Source organism: Raphanus sativus, chromosome 4 (genome assembly GCF_000801105.2).
Source record: "Raphanus sativus cultivar WK10039 chromosome 4, ASM80110v3, whole genome shotgun sequence".
NCBI lineage: Eukaryota > Viridiplantae > Streptophyta > Magnoliopsida > Brassicales > Brassicaceae > Raphanus > Raphanus sativus.
This window is the reverse complement of record NC_079514.1, coordinates 2,402,472-2,426,108: the sequence shown is the minus strand read 5'-3', so window position 1 is coordinate 2,426,108 and position 23,637 is coordinate 2,402,472. Positions and strand designations below refer to the sequence as shown.

At 36.5% G+C, this 23,637-nt stretch overlaps 2 protein-coding genes, 2 long non-coding RNA genes and 2 pseudogenes across 5 annotated transcripts; 3 read left to right on the top strand and 3 right to left on the bottom strand.

Moving 5' to 3' along the window:
- The first annotated feature begins 585 nt into the window (after positions 1 to 585).
- Positions 586 to 3,792, top strand: LOC108836761 (eukaryotic translation initiation factor 3 subunit B-like; annotated as a pseudogene).
- A 728-nt stretch (positions 3,793 to 4,520) lies between these two features.
- On the bottom strand, positions 4,521 to 6,144 carry LOC108849018 (uncharacterized). 2 transcript variants are annotated; one of them, XR_001949114.2, is made up of 3 exons: positions 5,956 to 6,144; positions 5,313 to 5,604; positions 4,521 to 4,916 (listed from the first exon to the last, which is right to left on the bottom strand). It is a non-coding gene; the product is annotated as an uncharacterized LOC108849018 (long non-coding RNA). The 2 variants fall into 2 exon arrangements; XR_001949113.2 differs by having other exon boundaries at positions 4,521 to 4,845.
- Positions 6,145 to 7,994: 1,850 nt separating this feature from the next.
- LOC130511804 (protein GLUTAMINE DUMPER 1-like) lies at positions 7,995 to 8,741 on the bottom strand. The gene has a single exon (XM_057009497.1). It carries the CDS (start codon positions 8,633 to 8,635, stop codon positions 8,144 to 8,146), a length of 492 nt encoding a protein of 163 aa, XP_056865477.1. The 5' UTR covers positions 8,636 to 8,741; the 3' UTR covers positions 7,995 to 8,143.
- Positions 8,742 to 13,266: 4,525 nt separating this feature from the next.
- LOC108818692 (uncharacterized) lies at positions 13,267 to 15,014 on the bottom strand. The gene is made up of 3 exons (XR_008945319.1): positions 14,631 to 15,014; positions 14,304 to 14,519; positions 13,267 to 14,071 (listed from the first exon to the last, which is right to left on the bottom strand). It is a non-coding gene; the product is annotated as an uncharacterized LOC108818692 (long non-coding RNA).
- Positions 15,015 to 17,915: 2,901 nt separating this feature from the next.
- On the top strand, positions 17,916 to 19,364 carry LOC130511802 (B3 domain-containing protein REM7-like; annotated as a pseudogene).
- Positions 19,365 to 20,359: 995 nt separating this feature from the next.
- LOC108832110 (glutamate receptor 2.1-like) lies at positions 20,360 to 23,531 on the top strand. Its single transcript, XM_018605603.1, has 5 exons — positions 20,360 to 20,624; positions 20,693 to 22,008; positions 22,250 to 22,562; positions 22,642 to 23,048; positions 23,127 to 23,531. Exons 1-5 carry the CDS (start codon positions 20,360 to 20,362, stop codon positions 23,529 to 23,531), a joined length of 2,706 nt encoding a protein of 901 aa, XP_018461105.1.
- The last annotated feature ends 106 nt before the right edge of the window (positions 23,532 to 23,637 follow it).

Sequence of the window (23,637 nt, the reverse complement as noted above, 5' to 3'; positions counted from 1 at the left end):
TTTAACTTTTAATTAATGCTATTTTGTGAATTTTTTTATCTTTATTCTTTTTTTTTAACAAAAACTTGATATAATGCTATATCAAAAGATATGTTTATTTAATAAAACGTGTTTCTAAATGGGATTCAAGGAAGAAGATCTTAGTGGAAACGATTACCCTGAGCAGCAACATGCACGCTTCTATCCGGAGGGTAGGGGTAGAAATGGAAGCAGCAAGCCAGCAAGAGATCTGCTCACAATGTTGATGATGACGAGCATCTGAAATCTAGACAACAACAACATCCAGGAGAAGCTTGGCCTCCCAGAAGCAGCAGAGGAGGTGATGCCCCCGCCATGATGGGTTACTATGATTCTAGAAAGTCTTCTTCTGAACAAGATGAAAGTAGGGACAGGCCTAGAACCCGTAGGTTAGTGTGTCGCTTACAAATTGTCTTTGTTCCTATTTATTTTCTCTAACATAATTAATTATTTTCCTATTTAACTATTACTATTTCCTTTTTATGGTTTTGACCTGAACCGTGAAGCCCAAGCTTCTATTCCTATATATTATATACATACAAACCCTAAATTACGTTTTATCAGAGTAATCAGTAGTTGTCATCAAACCCTAACATAAAAACTCTTAAGCCACAATCAAGTTGTAAAAGTTTCTAGAATCATGGCGGTCCTGGATTTAGATGCTCGAGCGGCGAAGTTAGGTATCGATCTCTCTCAGGTCGACTTCAATTCTGTTATACTTCCTCCGGGAGAGAACTTTGGAATCGAGAGGTATGCTTAGATTCTACAAACGATCTATGATTTTCTCTATATCATATGTTTGGTTTCTGACATGTAATTTGGCTGTAATATTGTATTGATAGTGACGACGAAGATGTTTACGAAGATGATGAAGACTTTGAGACTGGTTTTGGTAATATCATCGTCGTTGATCAACTCCCAGTGGACAACTTTAAGAAAGTTGAACGTTCCCTTCGCAAATTATACAATAAGTTTGGAGTAATCAAGGAAGATGGGTTCTCTATGCCTGTTGATTCAGATACCAGCTAGACCTTAGGTTACTGTTTTATTGAATTCAATACCCGTCAGGTTATTACTATTATCTTTCACATCAATCTTCAAGATAGAAAAACATGAGTTTCTTCCGAGATAGTTTTCTAAAATAGAGTTTTGAGATGCAGATATAGTGACGGATTATTACATGATTTTTTAAATGCGGGGAAAGCGTTTTGATGGGAGACATGATCTTACCATAAACTTTGTTGCGATATCTTGTTGTTGTTTTTTTATGTGCAGGAAGCTGAAAAGGCTAAAGAGAAGACTCATGGCTGCCATTTTAGCAAGAGTGGCGAGTCTGACATCATCTTGGACGTTTATACGTTTGATGATATTGAGAGGTTGATGAATATGAATGAGGAGTGGGAGCCTCCTCAAACCAAGCCTTACGTCACCAATGTATATAAGTTTTCTTATTCAAGAGTTCTAAAATTTCATCAATATCTTTTTGTTTTGGTACTCATGCCACCATGTACGTTTTTGTAAAGGAAACTATGAATCTGCACACTTGGCTTACCGATGAAAAGGCCCGGGATCAGTTTTCTTAAGATGTGGCCCTGATACTGAAGTTTCATGGAACGATACAAGGCATTTGAAGTCTGAATCTGTTCATAAGCTTCAAGTAAGTTAAAACGTATATATCGCTGCGTTATTAAGCAAAACGCTATTATGATTTGATCTTATGATATTCACTTATGCAGAACTGGACGGAGAGTTTTGTGCAATGGTCTCCTTTAGGCACATACCTAGTGACACTTCACAAGCCAGGGGTAGCTGTTTGCGGCGGTGCTACTAATTTTAAACCTCTCATGCATTATAAGCATCCCATGGTTTATTTTTTCTTCTTTTGATTGTTACTTACTGATTTCATTTTTCTCTTTTTCTTTGATGATCGCATTCATTCTATTGAAGGTAAAACTAGTCGATGTTTCCCCAGGTGAGAATTACTTGGTAACCTACAATAGTCAGACACCAAACATCCCACACGAGGCAACTGTGAGTGCACCATTTGCTTTTTGTTTATGGTTACATTATGGATGTGAATTAACTGATGTATTTCCCTACTTTACAGCAAGCTGATATAAATATCTTTGATGTGAAAAGTGGTAGACTGATGAGAGGTTTCCAAGGAAGTGTTGATGAGTTTTCAGTTGAAGGATATAGCGTCTCATGGCCAGTTTTCAAGTAATTACTAAATCCAGATTCAAACTTTTGTCAATAATTGTATCCTCTGCACAGCCTTATTTATAAATTTTGTAATTAAATTTCTACCAGATGGGCTGGTGGAAGAGATGATAGGTACTTTGCTAGACTTAGAAAGAACACAATCTCTGTTTATGAGACTGAGACTTTCAGCTTGCTTGACAAGAGATCAATGAAGGTTGATAACGTTGTGGACATCTGTTGGTCTCCTACTGATTACATCCTTGCACTGTTTGTTCCCGAACTAGATGATGGTAACCAGCTTGCTAGGGTATGTTTGAATGCCTTTTTAAACCTTGTGGTTTTTTGGTTTTCGATTTCTCTGTATTTGACATGTTTGATTTCTCAGGTTGCTCTTTTGCAACTCCCTAGCAAAGTGGAGATAAGGCAGAAGAATCTTTTCAATGTGAGTGACTGCAAAATGTACTGGCAGAGCAATGGAGACTATCTAGCTGTCAAGGTGGATCGATATGGATCGAAATCAAAGAAGAGCATAGAGTCAGGGTTTGTGATTTTCCGAGTTAAAGAAAAAGATATTCCGGTAGAGGATCTTGAGCTTGACAATAAGAAGGATAAGATCATTGAGTTCGCTTGGGAGCCAAAGGGTCAGAGATTCGCCGTGATACACGGTGACTTACCGAGACCAGATGTCAGTTTCTACTCAATGCGGACCCCTGGAAGAGTTTCAAAGCTAGTTACTCTCAAGGCCAAGCAAGCCAATGCCCTCTTCTGGTCTCCCACTGGCAAACACATGGTCCTAGCTGATAGGTTAAATGGCAAGCTTGAATTTTACAATGTGGATATGCTTATGACTATGGCAACTGTTGATAACTTCATGGCCACAGATATCAAGTGGGATCCAACTGGAAGGTATACCTTAAACATCACACTCCTTAAGATATAACTCTGTATCTCTGTCTTTTTAATTTTTGTTTTATTTTTCAGGTACCTTGCAACTGTAGTGACTTCATCGGTGGTAGAGGATGGGTTTTACATTTGGTCCTTGTATGGGAAGTTGCTTTACCGAACACTCAAGGAACAAGTCTTTCAGGTATAATTCAGAAAACTAGTATTGCTTGCAATCCAAGGAAGAGAAACAAGTTATTCTGTTTTGGTTTTTCAGTTTGCTTGGGGTCCAAGACCACCGTCTTTGTTGTCGGAGCAAAAGGAAAAAGAGGTGAAAAGGAATCTGAGGCAGTACGTGGAGAGGTACGAGGAAGAAGACGAAGACGTGTTGGATTTGTTGAGCAGACAAGACTCAAGAGGAGGAAAGCAGGAGAGTGATGGAAGAGGATTGGGAGATGTGGATAAACGAGTGGAAGAAGCTGCACGAGGAAGAAAAACTCCAAAAGCAAAATCTTCTTGGTAAGGAAGAGGAAGGAGAAGAAGAGTATTGCTATGAGACCGTTGAGGAGTTGATCGATGTCTGTGAGGAAGTTGTCTCCTTGGAACCATGAGCAAGAATGAAATGTGCTTTTCTCTTTATTGTTTGTTCATATTTTTATTTGAAGAAAATTTTGGTTGCTTCATATTTTGTGGCACAATATAACAATTTAGCTTAATATAAATAATTGATATGAAGGAACAAAATATATCTTTATATGGATATTTATTAAATATTTATTTTCTCTGATGGTATACTAAATTGTGCTCCATTAAATTCCTATCATGTGCAGAATTGTACATCACTTATATCACTAGGAATCATTAACCCCCGCGCAAGCGCGGGGCTCGTTCGTATCAAATTGTTTTTGAGCACAGTTATAGTGAATTTGAACTTGTCAAGTCTATTGAATATAAGTGTATGATGATAATGCTTCTGTTGTTGTGCCATGCATTTTGGTTTAACATGTCAACGGTGGAAGGAGCATTATCAACTTCAAGAAGTTATCAACGTGTCAAAGGTATTTTCTTAAAAAAAAATACGTGTCAAAGGTAAATAATTTAACATTAGAAATGGTTGAATATAACATGTTACGTTGTATTGTTTTCAAAATGTCCATCTTAGTTTTGCTTTATTAATTAGTTTTAAAATGTTCAATGTCCCGGTCTGTACCAATTCATTAGTAGAACCGAATATATAAATAATTGAATGTTAGTCTAACCGGCGGAAAATAAATGTTGTGTGGTAGTATAAAAAGTATACAATTACATATTTAGTATATTCTCTAACATAAAGCTAACTAAATTAACGACTCCTAGTAAACTCTCTGGGGTAAAGCTTCCCTGATTAACGTACAAAGAGATAGGCGATCTCAGAGAAATACTTTGAAGTTTCTGGATCAATATATTTCCTGCAAAAATTTATCATAATCCAGAAACTTTTTGTACAAATAACAAAAAATTACACAAATCTAATTAGTCCTCCGATTCAAAGTCTCCAATTACCTGACAAACTGATTCTGATGCTCAAATTCGGTTTGTTCTGCCTTTGCATTGGCTTCACCACCGGATTGGTTCCTCTTGTTACTATCTCCATCAAAATCACGACCACCTTTCTGGCCCTTCCTACCCATTCCTTTCTTTTTAGAGCTGTGATTGTTCCTAGACTTTTCCTGTTGACCCATCAGGCTATCTTCCTAGATGATCCTGTGATGGCAATGATGATTTCTAACCAGCTTAAACCATGAGAATCCCTAATCAAATCCTATAAAAATTACCTAAGAAACACAAAAAGATACAATCAATCAAATATCAAATGTATGGAATCCACACTCGCAATATATAACCAGTTAAAATAGAAGGAAAGGTTCAATTTTTCAAATATCCACAGCAGGAATCTAACATGTTCAGGGGCAATACAGTGAACCTACAAAACTACCAACACTAATCTAGGTTCTAGGGTTTTAACTTCAAACTCGAGATACCACAACAATCATAGGGAAGGTTCAATTTTTCAGTATCCAGAGTAAAAATCAAACATGTTCATGGGCAATAAGGTGAACTTCCAGAACTATCAACAGTACATCTCTAGATTATATACCTAAAAATTAGAGTTTTTACTTGGAGTCAAGGTACCAATAACTGAGTTTGTACAGTTGAGCAGAAACACAAACCTGAGGAAGCTAAGCACAGAGCGTGTGTGTTAAGAGGGGAAATCGAAGAAGAGTGAAAGAGAGAGAACGCGGCGTGGATAGATGATAGGAGAATGACACACAAATTAGGAGTAGAAGATTTGAATCAAAATCATGTGTTTTTGAAGTTCGGACAGGTTGATGATGCCTAGGGTTTTATTATCGCCCTGCGGTGCTATTAGAAGGGGTAATCAGAGAAATCAGCTGAAGGTCCTGGTGCTAGCGAAGCTGCTGAGATTGCTCCTTTCCATGATCCACTATTAGGTGATCCTGCCTGTGGCAAAGTAAAATTTCACAAGATCAGAATTGTCTTCTCGCGACCCAACAAAACAAAAAAACATTATCAATAAAAAATTTCAAGCTTTGATTGATAATCTAGTCCAAAGAAAATGACTTTGACACACGAACTGGAATCGTCACTTAACAACAAATCACAGATAATGGAAAATTTTAAATGAAAACTTAAAAGGATCAAAGCTTTTAATCCAAAATCCAAAACCAATATTACATTACAGATAATCAAGAAACGAAAACGTGAAACAGAGGAAAAACATCAAAGGGAAGGAAAAGAATTAAATGAGAGAAAAAGTCCAGAAGAAAATTTGAGACACAAATGATAACTCACCATGTACGATCTCAATATATAGGAAGCTGGAGGTAAGGTTACAGGAAGTTGATTCGCGACGTCGACAGTGATTGTGCTTAGGTTCATAATGATCGAAAAACAAAACGGTGGAAGAGGAAGCGCTCCGTACGAAGGATCTCGAAGAAGACGACCCTAATCTGGAAAATCGACATCCGGGTCTAAGAAATCAACGAAAGAAACATTAAGTAAATCGAAGCCCATTTTTTCATATTGTTTTAATTAGAAGCCCACAATAGAAAAAAAAAAAAGCCCAAACGTAAAAAATGCTGACGTGGCAGCAAGGGAGAGCCCCAACTCCCTCGTTATATTATAGATTATGTAGGAACAGCGTAAACTGAATATTTAGTAAGACTCGGGTTGATACATGAGAAGTTGAGAGCCAGTCTTATGTTGTTATGATATGTGTAAACCGTCCAGATTACTGGCGAGTTATTAGTATTTATCACGTTTACTTATGTTTTACACAGTAAGGTGCTCAGAAGAGGCCAGTGTAGAATATACATGAGAACCATAGTCTTATATTGTTATGTTTTACTGGGAGGAGTTCTTGCTGTTTCTCGTGCAGTTGGCGATAGGTTATTAAAGCAGTATGTTGTTGCTGATCAGAAGATACAGGTGTTGGTTTTGCATCATAGTATTGGCTTTGGATAGTCCTACTAGGATATTCTAATATGCACGTATCATTGGTTGTGTGGCACAAATAAAATACTAGGATAAGAGGGTAACTTCTTACGTTTTGTTAAAAATTTACTTTTGATTTTTGATACAAGTAAAACTATTTTCAAGTGACAGCATTCATACACCAAAGCGTTTTTGCATATAAATTACATAGCTATCCAAAACTCTGATTAAGTTGAACAAAGTTGAAACTTGAAAGAAAAGTATAACGTACGAAAATATATAAACGTAAAATTAAAGCAACAAATGAAAGAAAGTCTAAATGGAAAGAGAACTGTTTGGAACTTTCTTTAGACCACCCACAACAATCAATTCTTAACAACAAATCCTTCCCAAAAAATAATTATAATAATATATGGGGCTTAAAAATTCAAAAATCTGTGCCATAATTGCTTCTTAAAATCCTAATATAAGGATCAGTTTTCTGACAATTTCTTCACTGTACGCGGGCTCCACCGCCGTGTGGAAGCCCGTGATTGGCCAATTTTTTTTTTTTAATTCGAACGAAAATAAGAAAAAATAATAAAATATTTCAAAAAGTGTTGTTAAGGATTTTTTGTTAAGGATTTATTGTTGTGAGTGCTCTTAGTAGACGGACGCGGCTACTCGACGCATCGAATGAACGGTGTCAAAATGTCAACAACAGAATCTATTCTTTTTGCTATAATTAACTCCCACCAGTACAAAATGTGACACCTCTTGACATATCTGCTAACACTTTGACACACAGAATAGCTAAAACCAGATACGAACACAGAATGATTTGCTAGCTAATTATTTTTGTTAGTTAGCTAGTTTTCCTCACTATGAACGCATCTTACTTTTCGAAAATTAATAGAGGATATCATTTTATTTAAAATAAATAGAGAACAAAGTTTACGCTTGTAAAAGAGTATTTGCACTTAATTGTATTTTCAATTGTAATAAATATATAACTTAAACAATGGTTTTGATGAAATTAAAATGTGTCAACCTACTAGAATACCATTTGCCAATACAAAAAAGTAGAAAGGGAGTAAAAAAGAGTCCAAAGGACCCCCTCATCCATATAATTTTTTTCTGAAAGCTTCTAACGTTTAGATAATGTGTTTGTTTTGCGTTTTTTTCTTACGCTCTTAATACATTCTTCAAACGTTTTTTGGAACTTTAATAGAATTCTTTACAAATATAAACCTTGTTTCGATCTTTTGAAGTATATCAACCCAATTCCAAATATAGGGAATTGGTTGAACGGTCGAATCCTAAATACATGGATGTACACGCATTTACACGTATGAAACCGCATTTATAGTCTTATATGTAGGTAAAGTGATGATTAAATATTTCCTCAAATTTACAAAAGTCGAAATAAAGGATTTAGTATAGCAACAGATATAAAACACTACATAACAAGTAAAAAACCCCAAAATCTTGCTATATAGTTAAATTTACATTCTCTAGAAAACTCTCAAAAAGAAGTAACAGAAAAAGACATTAATTAAAACAAAGCTTAGTGACTTGTTGTTGGTTCTCCGGTATCTTTCACTTTCTCTTCACCTTCTCCCATCTGCTTCTCCTCTTCAGCAACGACAACATTATCCTCCTGAGAAATTACCATTTTACCCTCCTGAACACCGCACGTACACTTTTTCACCGTCGGCGTCGCGAGATACCTCGGCAAATTTTCTCCGGCCATAATGACCAGAAACTTCTCCTCGTACGCTCCGTTCGCCGCCTTGTCCCCGGACCGACTCTCTTTCTCTTCGTCCACTTCTCCGCCGTTCCGACCACCTTCTTCGCCGGAAAAGCGCCAGTAAGAACATGCGAGGATGAGAAGAGCGAAGGCTATGAGTCCAAGCATCGCCGCTAAACCGCCGAAGAGGTATGGAACCGGTGAGTTCCACGGCGACTGCGGTACCGTCCCATGATTCACGGAAACTGACGTGGAGTGCGCGTGCATCGCCACATCTTCCGAGTTTGATCTAACGCTCAACAGTCTCATTTTTTCTTTAGATAATTTCTTTTTGATTATTCTCTCAACTTCTTTTTTTTTGTGTGTGTTAACTTTCTCACTTAACGTGTTAGGAAAGCTGAGAATGAAACAATGGGGAAGGTAATGAGATGTATTTATATTATAGGTATACGCAACTTGGGGACAAATAAAATGGCGATTGTATTTAATTAATACTAAAAATGTAATGATTCAGTCCTCTCTTTTTTTTTCTTTTAGCCATAGTGCTAAAATTATTTCATAACACCCCCAAAATATTCGACAAAGCACCCCAACAATATTTCATAATTTTTTCACCTTGCATGGTAATTTTACGAAGATGGAAACAATCAAGAAATTCACGATATTTTAACCCGTGTGGTATGGTTTACGTTGCTATTACTATTATACCACAACCCAATTTCAATAATAAAAAAGTTAAGGGTTGCATATGATTTTCATTAAGTAAGAATTGAGATATTTCAATAATAATAAAAAAAGAAACGTATGATTTTCATTAGTAACAAGATATTTAAATAATAAATTAAAATGATGAATAACCTTGCATTACCACAATGCGTGGGACATGTGTTGAGCCATATCCACTCTAAACCTCTGATTGGGGTGCTGATTAATAGTATATAATAGTGACATAGAAAAGGGACGGTGCCATGAGTCAATGAGTCATGGTTCCAATTCATGTATCAACATAACTGGACACTTAACCACTTTCCTTTTAAGATTAAATTAAAATACACAGTGATTTTAATTTATACATATTCCGTACAGTTATAGTCTATATCTGCTCAACATTGACATTTCAATATATCTGATATATTATAATGAAGTTAATCAGGACATAGTGAAAGAGCATATAAGAGAGGTATAGTGGAAAATTGACTCTGTTTGCACGATAATAAGCGAGAAAAATGATTTAGGAGAAAGAGGGATGGGTTGTATTTGTGGGTTAAAGTGCCAACAATATCAATCTATTTTTCTTTGCATTTTCCGAAAATCTCTATTGGCTTTGGTGCTTTGATTTGACAAATATATTAGTCTCTAGCCAGGCTACGTGATAATTCCTTTTTGTACATCATGTGCTCATGAGATATGGATAAGATCAGAACTTGAGATCCTCATGTTGTTTATGTGGTAAGACACCTTTATGATACTCTCAAATGTTGTTATGTCTAGTTTGATGTCTGATTCACTATAGCTGCGTTGCATGTATGTTAATGTTTGGACAGTAGAAAATGTCTATTGCGGATGTAGTATTGACATGTTAATTCAACTTATTATATGATTGTTAGTTGATTTAGCTACTTAATTTCCCTGTAGAGCTATCCAATATACACGGTGAAAGAAAATGTGGCTTTCTTTCTTCTTAGTTTACCTTTAACTAAATTGTTTGCCTTTTTATATTTTCTTTTCTCACTTCACTTCATGTTTCTCCACCGCAAACTTTTCCTCCTTTTTACCAAAAAAAAATTTTCCTCCTCTTCAAAAAATGTAAGTTTCCTTCTTCCATGTTTTGATTTTTAAGTTTTTAACCATCTTCCAAATTTAAAAAGAAGAAAAATATATAAAAATATTCTTATATATTCATATATGTGTCATTTTAATTTATTTTTAAAATGGCATGTACGAAACAGATTGAAAGTTTGACCATGATTTTAAATATATATATTTTTGGCAAAAATGATTTTGAATATTTACTCATTTCCATTCAAACGAAGATCAAAATTTCTTACCGAGTTTAAAAGAACTTTACCAAAAAATCAATAATAAAAGCACCAAGGGATAAGAGGGCCATATAATTCACTGGCATTCCATTACTCATTATTATATCATGAGAAGATGATATTTTATTACTTCTTTGTGCCCTACATTTCGTCAGCTTCCACTTGCACCTTTTAGCGGTAGAGGGTAGTACGTTTTGTTCTGCACGGACAATCACCGCTCATCGTTTAGTACTTATCTTCATTACCCTCGTACATGCATAAAATGAACGTTAAACGAACCAAATGAAATGAACAAAATTCAAATAGCTGTTAAAATGACCAAGATGAACATGTCAGATCGTGGTAATTTAGGTTTGCATCCCATTACAAGTTGTGAGTTTTAATATACGAGCATACAAGTTCACTAACTAAAAATAATTACAATGATTGCTAAAAGGATTCCTAGAACAGGACCATCAAACTAAGACATATAATTGTGTAACCTGTAACTCTGATAATATTTAAGCAATATCCAAATCCACTTCGTATGTTTTTCTTGCTTTACTAAAAGGAAAGTTTCGTATGAGGCAGGCCACTTGGATTCGAAATACTCCACAAACGTTTATTTATATAAAATATAGTATGCCAACCTTTTCCTAAAACAAATCTGGAATATTTAATTGTAATTGCTATGGATAATCATATTCCACTTTTGTACTTGAACGGCCATTTCTTTCTTATTAGTGACTTTCATTCATTTTTAACGATTATTTAAGTATATTTCAACTAGTATAAATTGTTGGCGAAAGGAGACCAATCACCAAAGAAGGCTCCTGTCAGATTACATCCACGAAATACTATACAATTACTATAGCATTGCTGTTAATATTCCAACTTTATATTAAGTTAGTTAATTGAGGATTAGGGAGAAAGATATAGTATTAAACTCAAGGGGAAAACATAATTATTTAAATAATAAGCAGATGAACATATTCCCAACTTGAGTTTTAGTGGGGTTTGGTGACGTACAAACTTCTCTTCTTCTAGATAAGGACTATGCACTACAAATTTTCTAAAGTACTATGCATTTTTTCTTATAACGATGGATTAAAGAGGAAGTACTGTAAAGTAGTAACGAAAAAAGTAGTAACCCTACAACAACACATGAGCCACGACTTTTGAGTTAACTACTGTATTATACAAAGGTACTTGATTTGATCCTAGAGTAACTAATGTTTGAAATTGATAATTTATCTAAATCTTTCAAGCAAGTTAGACTGCGAACGACTTGCTAACCTACAAATTCTAAATTTCCCTTTCACATACTTAATTCAACTAGGGGCGGTGCCCCGCGCAAGCGCGGGGTTATTGACAATGATACATGTGATTCCTACCAATCAATCAGAGGCTGAGCTAGGTCGAGAGAATCCTTCCTTGTATGTAAAGTTAAAGATTTGCATGCAATGTTGGCTTGCAGTAAAAAAATGTGAAATTACACTTAGTACGAAACATGTATGCCGTGTGGATAGTGATGTCCATTTTGGAAAAAAAAAAAATAGTGATACCCATTTTAGAGGGGTTTTGTATTTGGTGCTGCTGCGATGGATCAATAAGTGGAGAGAGATCAGTTGTGTTTTTTTTTTGTTTTAACACAAAGGAGGTGGTTTTAGTTTTCAGTATTTGGTTGTTTGTTGTATGAATTATTAGTGTATACGTATAGTATTTATACTATTATTTATGAAGTGATTTTACTTACTTGTCATGTTCTCCATAATTTTAGCTAATTTTGTTTATTTGTCATGTTTTATTAAATTTAAACTAAATTATCATTGATTTATTATTTGTTTTTAGCTGAGTCACTAATTTATTAATTTCAAAATAGCTTTGATGAATCTTGTATAAATAAAAACGAATTTTATTTCTATTAGTCATAAATTTATATGTTATATTAGCTTTTCTTATTTGTCATATTTTTATTAGGTTTTAGACTTTTAGATAGTTTATTGGTTTATTATTAGTTTCTAACTATTCACTATTTTATTAACTTAAATAATACCCTTACTGAATTTATATATAAATAAAAACGAATTTTATTTTAATGATATAAAGTTTATATGTAATATGCTATATTAAATAATTGATTACAAAATAATATTATAGATTTAAAAAAAAAAAAAAAAAGATAACTCTTATATATATATTGTGTGCCTATCTGAAAACAATATTTTTATTATAAAGTTAAAAAAAATTAAGATACAAAACAATTTATAATTAAATATTAGTTAACCAAAAAAATATAAATATATTTTCTAAACTATCTCTAAGATATGAGTGTTTTAAAAAAACTTAACACACTAATATTTGACATATATATTTTGATAAAAGATATTTGACATATATAAATATTTTGATGTTTGATTTAATTGGTTAAAAACATAAATAATAATTTATTATGCTGGTTTTAGATTAGTAAGACATAAACTAATAAGTATTTATAAAAAATTTATGCCCGCATATGCGGGCAAAACATCTAGTAACATGTATATAACATGTTGACAATAAAAGTTTTCTAATACTTTAAAAAAGTGTAAAAAGTGGTGGATTTGGGTGATTTTTTTGGTTTAGTTGAAGAGGTTTTAATTGATATATTAAAGTGAAGTTTTGATACAAGAAACAAATCAGAAGCGAAAGCCAAGATTATAAAACAAAAATCAGATTGTGGAACCAAGAAAAGTTGTGAGAAAGTTCTCGTAGTCACCAGAAACATATCAGAAACATCAGCAACAGTGTTATCAATACGTTATCTTTTACATTTTGAAATTGTTTCTTGGTAAAGATGTTTCTCCACAGATATATTCATATTCAAATGTCAAAAGCTACCGGATATATTAAATCTAAATTGGAAAAAGAAATGAAGAAGGTAATGTCTATGTCATTTTATAAATATAATCATTATCCACGAAGTAATGTCCATTAAGAATTTGTTCATCGTGTGATCTTCTCAGTGCTTTCACTCATCATTAATTATCCATGAAGCAAGTACATCTCAGTCTTACTACAAACCAAAGGTTCAATTTTCTGCACCCTTATTTACAAAGACAAGACCACAAATCTCTACTCCTTGCATGCCTTTGACCATCGGCCCGAACCTCCGCAGCCAAAGCTTCCTTATTGACCTCAACAGAGCCACGCCTCTATTACTAAACTGCTCCACCGCCGCCAAATCCACTTCTTACCACTCCATCAGACAAGATCGACCAGTCAATACCAGGCTCCTTCAAGACATCATTGGCTTACTATACACACCTAATGGAATATACTCCATGGACGGCGAAAAGATCTCTACGTTACTTTGACGTGCACTGACGATGCTACTGCGTTGAAACCTACCCCCAAGGATTTCGGTGGATCCATTGGTCTCGCTAACAACCACTTACTTATCTGTTCCCTCGCAGCTTGTCTCCATGTACAAGCTTCCTACAAAGATGTCTCTTTGCTTGCCTTCCACGGAAGGTATAAAGTCTTATTACAATGAAGATTTTTGGATCGGCGGTGGTCCTTTTTTCTATCTCCCTTACCTTAAAGATGCGTCTAAGATCTTTGCCTCGACGACTTGATTATAATTTATTGTCTTTCTTGATCCTTTTGATATTTGAATCTGCTCAATATTTTTAGTACCTTTGCAAAGTCTCTTCTCAGAAATCAATGCAACCATATATCTTACAACCTGTACGAAGAAGAAAACAAAGTGGCGTCTCAGATCAGTGTCTCCAGGATATTTATCAACGGCATGTCCAAATATAACATCAAACCCGATGCCGAGGGAAGAAAATAAATGTCAATGAAAGCGGAGCTTAAGACCTTATTAAGCTTGTAAGTTTCTCTGAGTTAATAGATATTGCGAGACCCTAATATAGTTATATGTATTTGACATGATTATGATCTAAGAGAAGAAAAACCTTTGCGAAGGGAGAAGGCACAGAAGAAGCAATGTATTCTTCAAGCGATGAGTCAAAGAGAGAACATTAAGCATTCTTCACAGCAATCAGATAGTTTGGAGAAGTGGTGGGAGAGACCTATACGATAACTTTCAGTTTATCTTTGCTTTTCTTTTTTTCCTTCAAGACCATGTTCGTTCGCAGAGCCTTGCATATCTCTTTGGTGGATCATGGATCCTACAAAATCACAGTTTTAATGCCAATAAATCAGAAGCGTTTCATTTTAAAGAGGATAAAAGACATCAAATCTCAATAATTTTAAATGAAATGTCACTACCAACAATTTACCTGACAGAGGAGAGAATATCAATAAGATCTTTGCCATAAGTTCAGTTATTTCGAAAGTGAAAGAACAGAGGAAATGGAGAAAACAATAGATGATGAAGGAGTTATAGGTGGAATTCATCGCTGGAAAGTCGTTATGTATAAAGTAAATGTAACCACCGGTCGAAACGGCTCGAGTGGGAGTTATGAAGTATTCGTAATAACACAGCATGTTTGGACTTCCATGGTGAGCAAAAGAGTCACAGTCACAGCACCGGAAGAAGACATTATCGAAGAATCTTGCAACGCTTGATGAAGAAGATTAACAGAGAGTGGTTGTGGGTGTTTATCCCAACTCTCAACCCTCTCCATTTTAGTGATTCGACGTGAAGGCAACGGAGAGGTCACCAGCTTAATGATAATTACATTTATTGGCGAGATTAAGAGAAATACGTTGAACCTAGGAGAGGCTAAGAGATGATAGAAGAATTCATTGTCTTTGCAGTCTAAGATCTGAGGAGAATGTGAAGTTGAAGAGACAAAAGACGATAACATTGAAACCCTAATACTGTATCAATCACAAAACGCAGAGTTCAGTTCATTAACCAAACTCATATGCATAACCAAACGTACCAAATGACTGAACCAAAGAGGAAAACCGAAATCAAACGGGAGAACAAATGTCCTAACCAAACCGAGAACAATATGGGGCCCACAAATCATTAAAAATATGCCGAGGTGGACACATTGAGAAGAGAGGAAAGTCCCTCATTATATATATGATTACAATACGACATATACACAATAGCGTATCATATTTTTCATGCAAGCAAATTAATTTACGATACTAGTTTTATAGCTAGGAAATTCAAAGCAAGACAAATCAAAATGTAATAAGCAAGCTCCTAAACGGGTGAATTATATTTAGGTACTCTGAAACTGCTTTTTCATGGCCAGTTGTCAGGAATTAGCGAAATATTTAGCCTTGTAAAAACGAATTAAATGGGACAATTAGCCCGATTCAATACTTTTTAAAGTCTCTTGTTTGTGTCACTTGCAAAAACAAAATCAAGAAAAACGTAGAAAATTCATCTTCTACCATTTTAGATTTTAAGTACCTAGCTTTATATTCAAATCTTTTTTTTGTCTGTTAGGTCTTTTAATAATATTAAAGGATAGTTACTGTTAGTTAAGATAAAAAACTAACGTGAGGAATACAATGATTATCACGACGACGATCACGTTCACTATAGTGGATATCGGATATTCGATTAGGATCATAAGAACATTGCTTCGTTTCCAGTGCTCATTCGCCTCGTCTGAATTAATAGATTTGATAGGCCACCATGTTTTGCCTCTCCCTGATTTTATTTTTATTGTTATTTAATCAATCCTTTTCAGATTTGAAACTCCAACATAATATATTTATTTTGTACCACGAGCCACCATTGTTCTCATTTCAAGGAAACAAGTACAAATTTCATCTTGACTACGTATAGCAGTATCCTGTATAACAGACTCTTTGAACTTTGGAAGCGTTGTCAAACTACATAAACATATAAATATATGGTTTTGTCATAAGTAAACAACATAACAAATTTTCTGTAAGTTATGAAGTATTCTGAGGCAGATATAACTATTTTCATTTATGGGTTGACAAAAGAGACAAGAAAAGTGCTTTAGTAGGATTGTAGTTGATCGTGTATTCGGTCTAAATGGTGGATGGGATGGGAGTGCTTTCATTGTCATATTCTCTGTCTCCCAACCAAAAGAAAAGAAGTCACAGTCTCAGATTTTTCTTGATTGACGATTTCTTTTGGATATTCTCTCTATATATGTTTTTTGGAAATTAATTTGATGGGTAAATAAATAAAAAAGAAACAAATGGATACATAGTTATATACTTTTTTTGTTTAACCTGGGGGTATCCCAGGCCCAGAAGGCCCAGACTAATCCCCAAGGGGAAGGAATACCCACGGATAGACGCCCCTCCCAGTTTTTCAAATGGGCCGAAAGCATGGCCCATATCCGTGTGGGTGACAAGAGCGTTGCAAGGTAGTTCCCTCCGGCGTGGATCGAACCCCCTACCTGGGTGCAGGCGGGGACCCGTCCTAACCATTGGGCTACAACGTCTTGTCACATAGTTATATACTTGTATTACATGTATCCTTTTTTTGAGCAATATTACATGTATCCTCTGGGGAATATTCATGCAAACATCAAAGGAGACGCTGATTGGGCCTAATTTTATTATAAGAGGCCCATTAACTCTAATGCTCTGTTTGTTGGGGAAATAATCATGGAAAACTGTCTGGAGAGAGGCAAAACATGAATATGATGTTGCTCTTACAGAGTTCATTTCCATTTGTTGCAGATGTTTCCAGGGAAAGAAAAGTAACCAACAGGGACTGCAAGGCTATACAAGAATAAGCAACCAACATGCACTGCAAGGCTAGACAAAGATAAGCAACCAACAGGCACTGCAAGACTAGACAGAGATAAGCAAGAAATAGCAAAAGGTAACCTCCTAGCTCACTTTCGTTTCTAGAATGTGCGGCAATGATATGGTCTTTTATCTTTTGGATCATGACACGAATATTGGTTTTTCTTGAAACAGGATAAGCGTTTAATATTTTGACAATGGAAGACCGTTCAAAAGCTTTGCTTTGAGGTAAATGATTTTTCTTCTCTAAGTTCATGTCTCTAGTGGTTGCTTTGACCCACAAGCGTCCGGAGTATGTGTAGAAAAAGTGTGAACGTGAAGCATCCAGCATATTTTGCTGATAGCCCTTTGACCGGAATGGATTCTGCGACAAGGGATGAATAGAAACCAGCAAGTCTTGATAACCTTTTCCTAGTAAGGATGATCCTGATTTTATCTTGTGTTTCAGCTAAAACAAAATTCACTTTTTCTTCATAGTTATTATCAGTTACATGTATATCCTTTTATTGTTTGTGTCTCTCTGATAATAAGATGTCTGAGTTCATTAAGCGGGCACTGGTAGGTCAAAAAAACTCATAACTCGAAACATTAGTTTGATTCTTCTAATGGCACAATACCACAGGATATTAAGTGGTGTTTGGTCTTAACCTAAAAGATACAGAGAAAGCAACAAAGTTCTACAGCTTTTTACTATACATGCATGTTGGCTTGACTTCCTCTGATTAAAGACAAAAGAAGTCTGAAACATTTACCTTTTTCTGTAAAGTTAAAAGAGCATCACATCATTGAACCAAGATAACAAATACATGATTTTTCTTTAATAAAGAGGACAAGAACAACTTTCCTTTCAGTTCTTTTTTTCACTCATGAACTGTTTGAAAATGGCGAATCCACCACTTCAGTCTCCGACCAATCCACATTTTTTCCAGCCACTTCTTCCCGGTTTCAACACTCACCTCGTATACTCTCTCTTTTTTTCTGTTTCTCCTCTGTTTATGTCTCTCTTTTAGACTCGGTTCTGTTTTTTTTTAATTTGATTTTTGTCTCTTTTTATTGCAGACAATACCGGTTGCCTTCTTTTCAAAGTACATAGAAGCAAAAAACGAGCAGAAAAAAGCTAAACTGAGATCAAAAGCTTCAAATAAAACTTGGGAAGTAACAATAGACGGTCGGAGATTCACAAGAGGCTGGAATGACTTTGCCACAGCACATGATCTTCGTATCGGAGACATCATTATCTTCAAACATGAAGGAGACATGGTCTTTAACGTCACTCCTTTCGGTCCTAGCTGTTGTGAGATTGAGTATGAACAATCTCACTTCATCAAGGAAGAGAAGGACAACAATGATGATAACAATGAGAATCATTGTACAACAAATAAGAATCCATTACCAAAGACAGAGCCAAAGTCCACTTTCTCATTTGACTACTGTTTTGTAGCACAAGTCGCTGCTTCAGATCTTAAGTTGGACACACTTGTGAGTACTTACTGCATTCTAATTCACACGTGTAAAACAATGTTCATGATGTATAACTGTGGTTTGCAGGATCTTCCTATGGAAGCTGCGAGTTCGAATGCTCTGAACAAAATATGTCACAAGATGATAGTAGTGAACAAAGAGGGAAACTCGTGGAATGTAAATTTGAGATTTAGGGAAACAAACGGAAGCTATTACATCAGAGGAGGCTGGAGAAGATTCTGCCGTGATAACAGACTATAAGTAGGAGATCTAATGATGTTTAATCTTGTAGGAGATGGGAAAACTTCTCCCATGATATGTGTATGTCCTGAAGAAGAGTGTTCGGAACTAATGAGCAAATACATGAGAGCGAATAAGAAGACAAAGAGGCGTTCTAAATGGGTAGCTTCATCATCTTCACGGGAAAACCGATTTGTTACAATCTATCTCACACGTTACAATTTCAGAACCTCCAAACTTGTACGTTAAGAAAAGATCTTTGTTTATAGTCTTACTCTGTTTTTTTCCTCTGTTTTGTTTTTGTCTTTTATATTTTGGGTTGGGTTCTGAATCATGTGCAGATTCTTCCAGCAACATTCATGAAGATCAACGGTATCAACAAGAAGAATGAGATAATCCTGATGGATAAACATGGGGTGAAGCGGGTAATAAAGCTGGTGAAAGATGGATCAAAATATGGAAAAAGATGATTGGGAAAAGGATGGAAAGATTTTTGTGAAGCTAGTGACGTATTGAAGATTGGTGAGCCTTTTATGTTGGAGTTGATTTGGGAGGACAGTGTTCCTGTTCTTAAGTTTTGTTCAAAGGTCAAGGTTGAGACACTCTGTGACTGAAGAACAGAGTAATTTATATTTTTTTTTAGTTTGTGCTATAACTTATAAAGTTTCTACTAGATATGAACCCATCTTCATCTCGTTGCGTTTCTCCTCGTTCAAGATGTTTTTGCAGTCATGACATAACTGTAGGTGGAAGTCTCCTCTAAGCCTCTTCATGTAGTACTGCTGTAAGATCAATACCACAGCTGATTAAACACCCTAAGAACAACTGAACATGTTTGCCAAAAAAAAAAAACACACCATAAAACATGAAAACCTTAACATGCAAGCTTGGCTCAGTAAGTTGCAAACTCTGGTTAGTATAAATGGGATAATCCTGGCGTGAAACGGGTATAGACGCTGGTGAAGGATTGATCAAAATATGGAAAAAGAAGATTGGGAAAAGGATGGAAAGATTTCTGTGAAGCTAATGATGTTTTGAAGATAGGCCAACCTTTTATGTTGGAGTTGGTTTGGGGGAAATAAAACAAAGTCACAACTCCAGAAAAAAAAACAAAGGCTTGCAAAAAAAAGCAAATATAACAACAATTAAAATATCATTAGTTTGGAGAGAAACCATCCTCATCATCGTTTCTATACCAGAAATGCCAAAAACATATGTTCTCCAGGCTGTCTGAGACATTCATGTGAGTTATGCATGTGATAAATGAAGCAAGACTTCTTGTTTCTTCTCTTGGATTCTGCCGACGGAGAATGTGCGAAAAAGAGTAAACTGTGATTAAGTGAGAGTCAACTTGTTGCTTATTGTTTAAATATGCATATTGCATAGAACGAAGTCTCTTCCTTGACAACAGTTGACCATTAATCGTTTACTAAATAAGAATACTAAGTAAACAAGTTCCCGTTGATTAGGGTAACTCATGTTGGAGTTCGATACATTCAACAATATAATATATACCATGTCATGACTTTTTCCACATCCCGAATTCTCAAACCAATATAGACCACCAAGTTTCTTTCTTTCTTTGCAAGTTCTGACCAAAAAAAAAATTATGAAGAGAGAACACGACCTCGTTCTCAAACTACTCTTCCTTGACATCCTCTTATTGATGCAAGTGGGAGAGGGACAAAATACACCAACAGAAGTTAAAGTGGGAATCGTGGACGATGTAGGAACGTCATATTCCAACAGGACCTTGTTCTGTATCAACATGTCTCTTTCTGATTTCTACTCGTCCCATCCACAAACACGGACAAGGCTTGTAACCACCATTGTTGACTCCCAAAACGATGTTGTTACTGCAGCAGCAGCAGCAGGTAACAACGATTCTTGTCTACATTCATACTGGTCTCTTCCTAATCATTCATTTTCCTTTTTGTCGCAGCTCTTGATCTGATAACAAACCAGGAAGTCATAGCCATCATAGGACCATCGACTTCCATGCAGGCGCAGTTCATGATTGAGATAGGACAAAAATCACAGGTACCGATTGTATCATACTCCGCAACAAGTCCCTTCCTATCTTCCATCCGTAGTCAATACTTCTTCCGAGCTACCTACGACGATTCATCTGAAGTGCACGCCATAAAAGCCATCATCAAACTCTTTGGATGGAGAGAGGTTGTACCTGTTTACGTTGACAACACCTTCGGGGAAGGTATAATGCCCCATCTCACCGATGCGTTACAAGAGATCAACGTCCGTATACCTTACAGGATCGTGATCTCTCCCAACGCCACGGGCGATGAGATCTCCGTTGAACTTCTCCGGATGATGACACGACCCACTAGAGTGTTTGTTGTCCACACCGAAGATCTACTCGCCTCGAGACTTTTCGCCAAAGCCAAGGAGATTGGTCTGATGAAGCAAGGATATGTCTGGATCCTCACCAACGCCATCACCGATGGTCTCGGCCTCATGAGGGAGACGGAACTTGATACGATGCAAGGGGTGTTGGGTGTAAAGACGTACGTACCGAGATCTGAAGAGCTTGAAGCATTTAAATCTAAATGGAAGGAGAATAGCTTCCCACTTTCTTCCCTCAGCGTGTATGGACTGTGGGCTTATGATGCCACCACTGCACTCGCAATGGCCATCGAAGAAGCTGGTACATCAGATTTGACTTTTGTCAAGAAGACAGATCATGATGCCGTGAGGAACAACATGTCTGGCCTTCAAGGTCTAGGTGTATCTCAATACGGTCCGAAACTTCTCCAGACACTCTCTGGAGTTCGGTTCAAAGGGCTCGCTGGTGACTTCCGGTTTATCAACCGAGAACTTCAGCCGTCGGTGTTTGAGATTGTTAACGTGGATGGGCGTGGAGGAAGGACCATAGGATACTGGATGAAAGAACATGGTCTGTTGAAGAACGTAGACCACCAAAGACAAGCTACCACTTTCACTACGTGGAAAGATCGACTCAGACCAATCATATGGCCTGGAGACACCACGTTTGTACCCAAAGGGTGGGAGATACCAACAAATGGGAAAAGGCTGAAGATCGGAGTCCCAACTAATAACCATTTCCCGCAGTTAGTGAAGGGTACAAAGGATCCCATCACCAATTCAACAGTATTCAGTGGATTCTGTATCGACTACTTTGAGGCTGTTATTCAAGCGATGCCCTATGATGTTTCCTATGACTTCATTCCTGTACAAGATATGGATTACGAGACTTTGGTCTACCAAGTGTACCTCGGGGTAAACCCTTCCCTCTTGTATTATGTCATGTCTAATAAGAACATGATTAACCCCGATCTCTTATTTGGGGTTATTAACTCATGATTTGATTTTTTTTTTTTTTACATTTTTGGACTAAGATCCGGCTTTTATATCTCTTAATTAAGAGACGGTTTTTAATTTTTTTTTAGTTAAAATCTAAGAAAAACCTCTTAACCGAAGCTAAAACCCCAGTTAACTTTGTTCTTTGTGTCTGGAACAGATATTCGATGTTGTGGTAGGAGACACAACAATATCAGCAAACAGGTCAAAGTACGTAGAGTTTTCATTGCCGTACACACCATCAGGTGTGGGTTTGGTGGTTCCGGTTAAAGACAATGTCAAAAGAAGCAGTACCATATTCTTGATGCCTTTGACATGGGGACTATGCCTCCTCACTCTTTCGTCCTTTTTCATAATCGCCATCGTCGTATGGGTTCTTGAACACAGGGTAAATCCAGAGTTTGATGGGCCTGGAAAATACCAAATCAGCACTGTGCTCTGGTTTTCTTTCTCCATTATGGTCTTTGCGCCGAGTAATGTCTTGTCTTACTCAGCTCCTTCACACCAATGCACGTTATTTTTTTACAAACATCATCTTGTTTGCATGTACAGGAGAAAGAGTGCTTAGCTTCTGGGCGAGGCTCGTGGTTATAATTTGGTACTTCTTAGTACTTTTGCTGACGCAGAGTTACACGGCTAGTTTGGCATCGCTTCTCACATCGCAGCAGCTTCATCCAACTGTGACCAACATAAACAGCTTGCTGGCAAAGGGAGAACGTGTGGGGAATCAACGTAGCTCCTTTATTCTGAAAAGACTCAGAGAATCAGGTTTCTCAGATGCTAATCTCGTGACCTACGGCTCTCCAGAACACTGCGAGGAGCTGCTGGACACAGAACCAGCAAAGGGAGGTGTTTCCGCAGTTTTCATGGAACTGCCGTATGTTAGACTCTTTCTCGGACAGCATTGTAACAAGTATAAAATGGTTCAAACACCATTCAAGGTCGATGGATTAGGCTTCGTAAGTAAAACACTCTCTCTGTATAGCAGAGAGCATTCTTTAAACTCAGTGCTAAGACACATAAGTTTTATTGTGCAGGTCTTTCCCATTGGATCCCCTCTAGTAGCTGATGTCTCAAGGGCCATTCTAAAAGTGGAAGAGTCGAACAAGGCAGACCAGCTGGAGAGCGCATGGTTCAAGAAAATAGATGAAAGTTGTCCGGATCCACTCACCAGCCCCGACCCGAATCCATCTGAGTCCTTCAGGAAACTTGGCATCGATAGTTTTTGGGTATTGTTTCTCACTGCAGCCATAGTGTGTGCAACTGCACTGGGGAAATGCGTGTTTCAGTTCTTGAAGGAGAACCCGGACCAACGGAACCTGAAAGGATTGTGGGAGAAGTTCCTTCAGCCAGACAGAAAGTCATATATAAATCAAGTGACGAAGAAATGTCAATGCTCCATGAATTACCATGAAGAAGCAAACAATGGCAGCCAAAGTTAGCACATTCTCATTTACATTTCCTGCAATTTCATTACTTGTTTTTTTTTTTTTTTGAAAAAGGATATAATTTCATTACATGTTGAAGTAATAAACAGAGACATTTCCT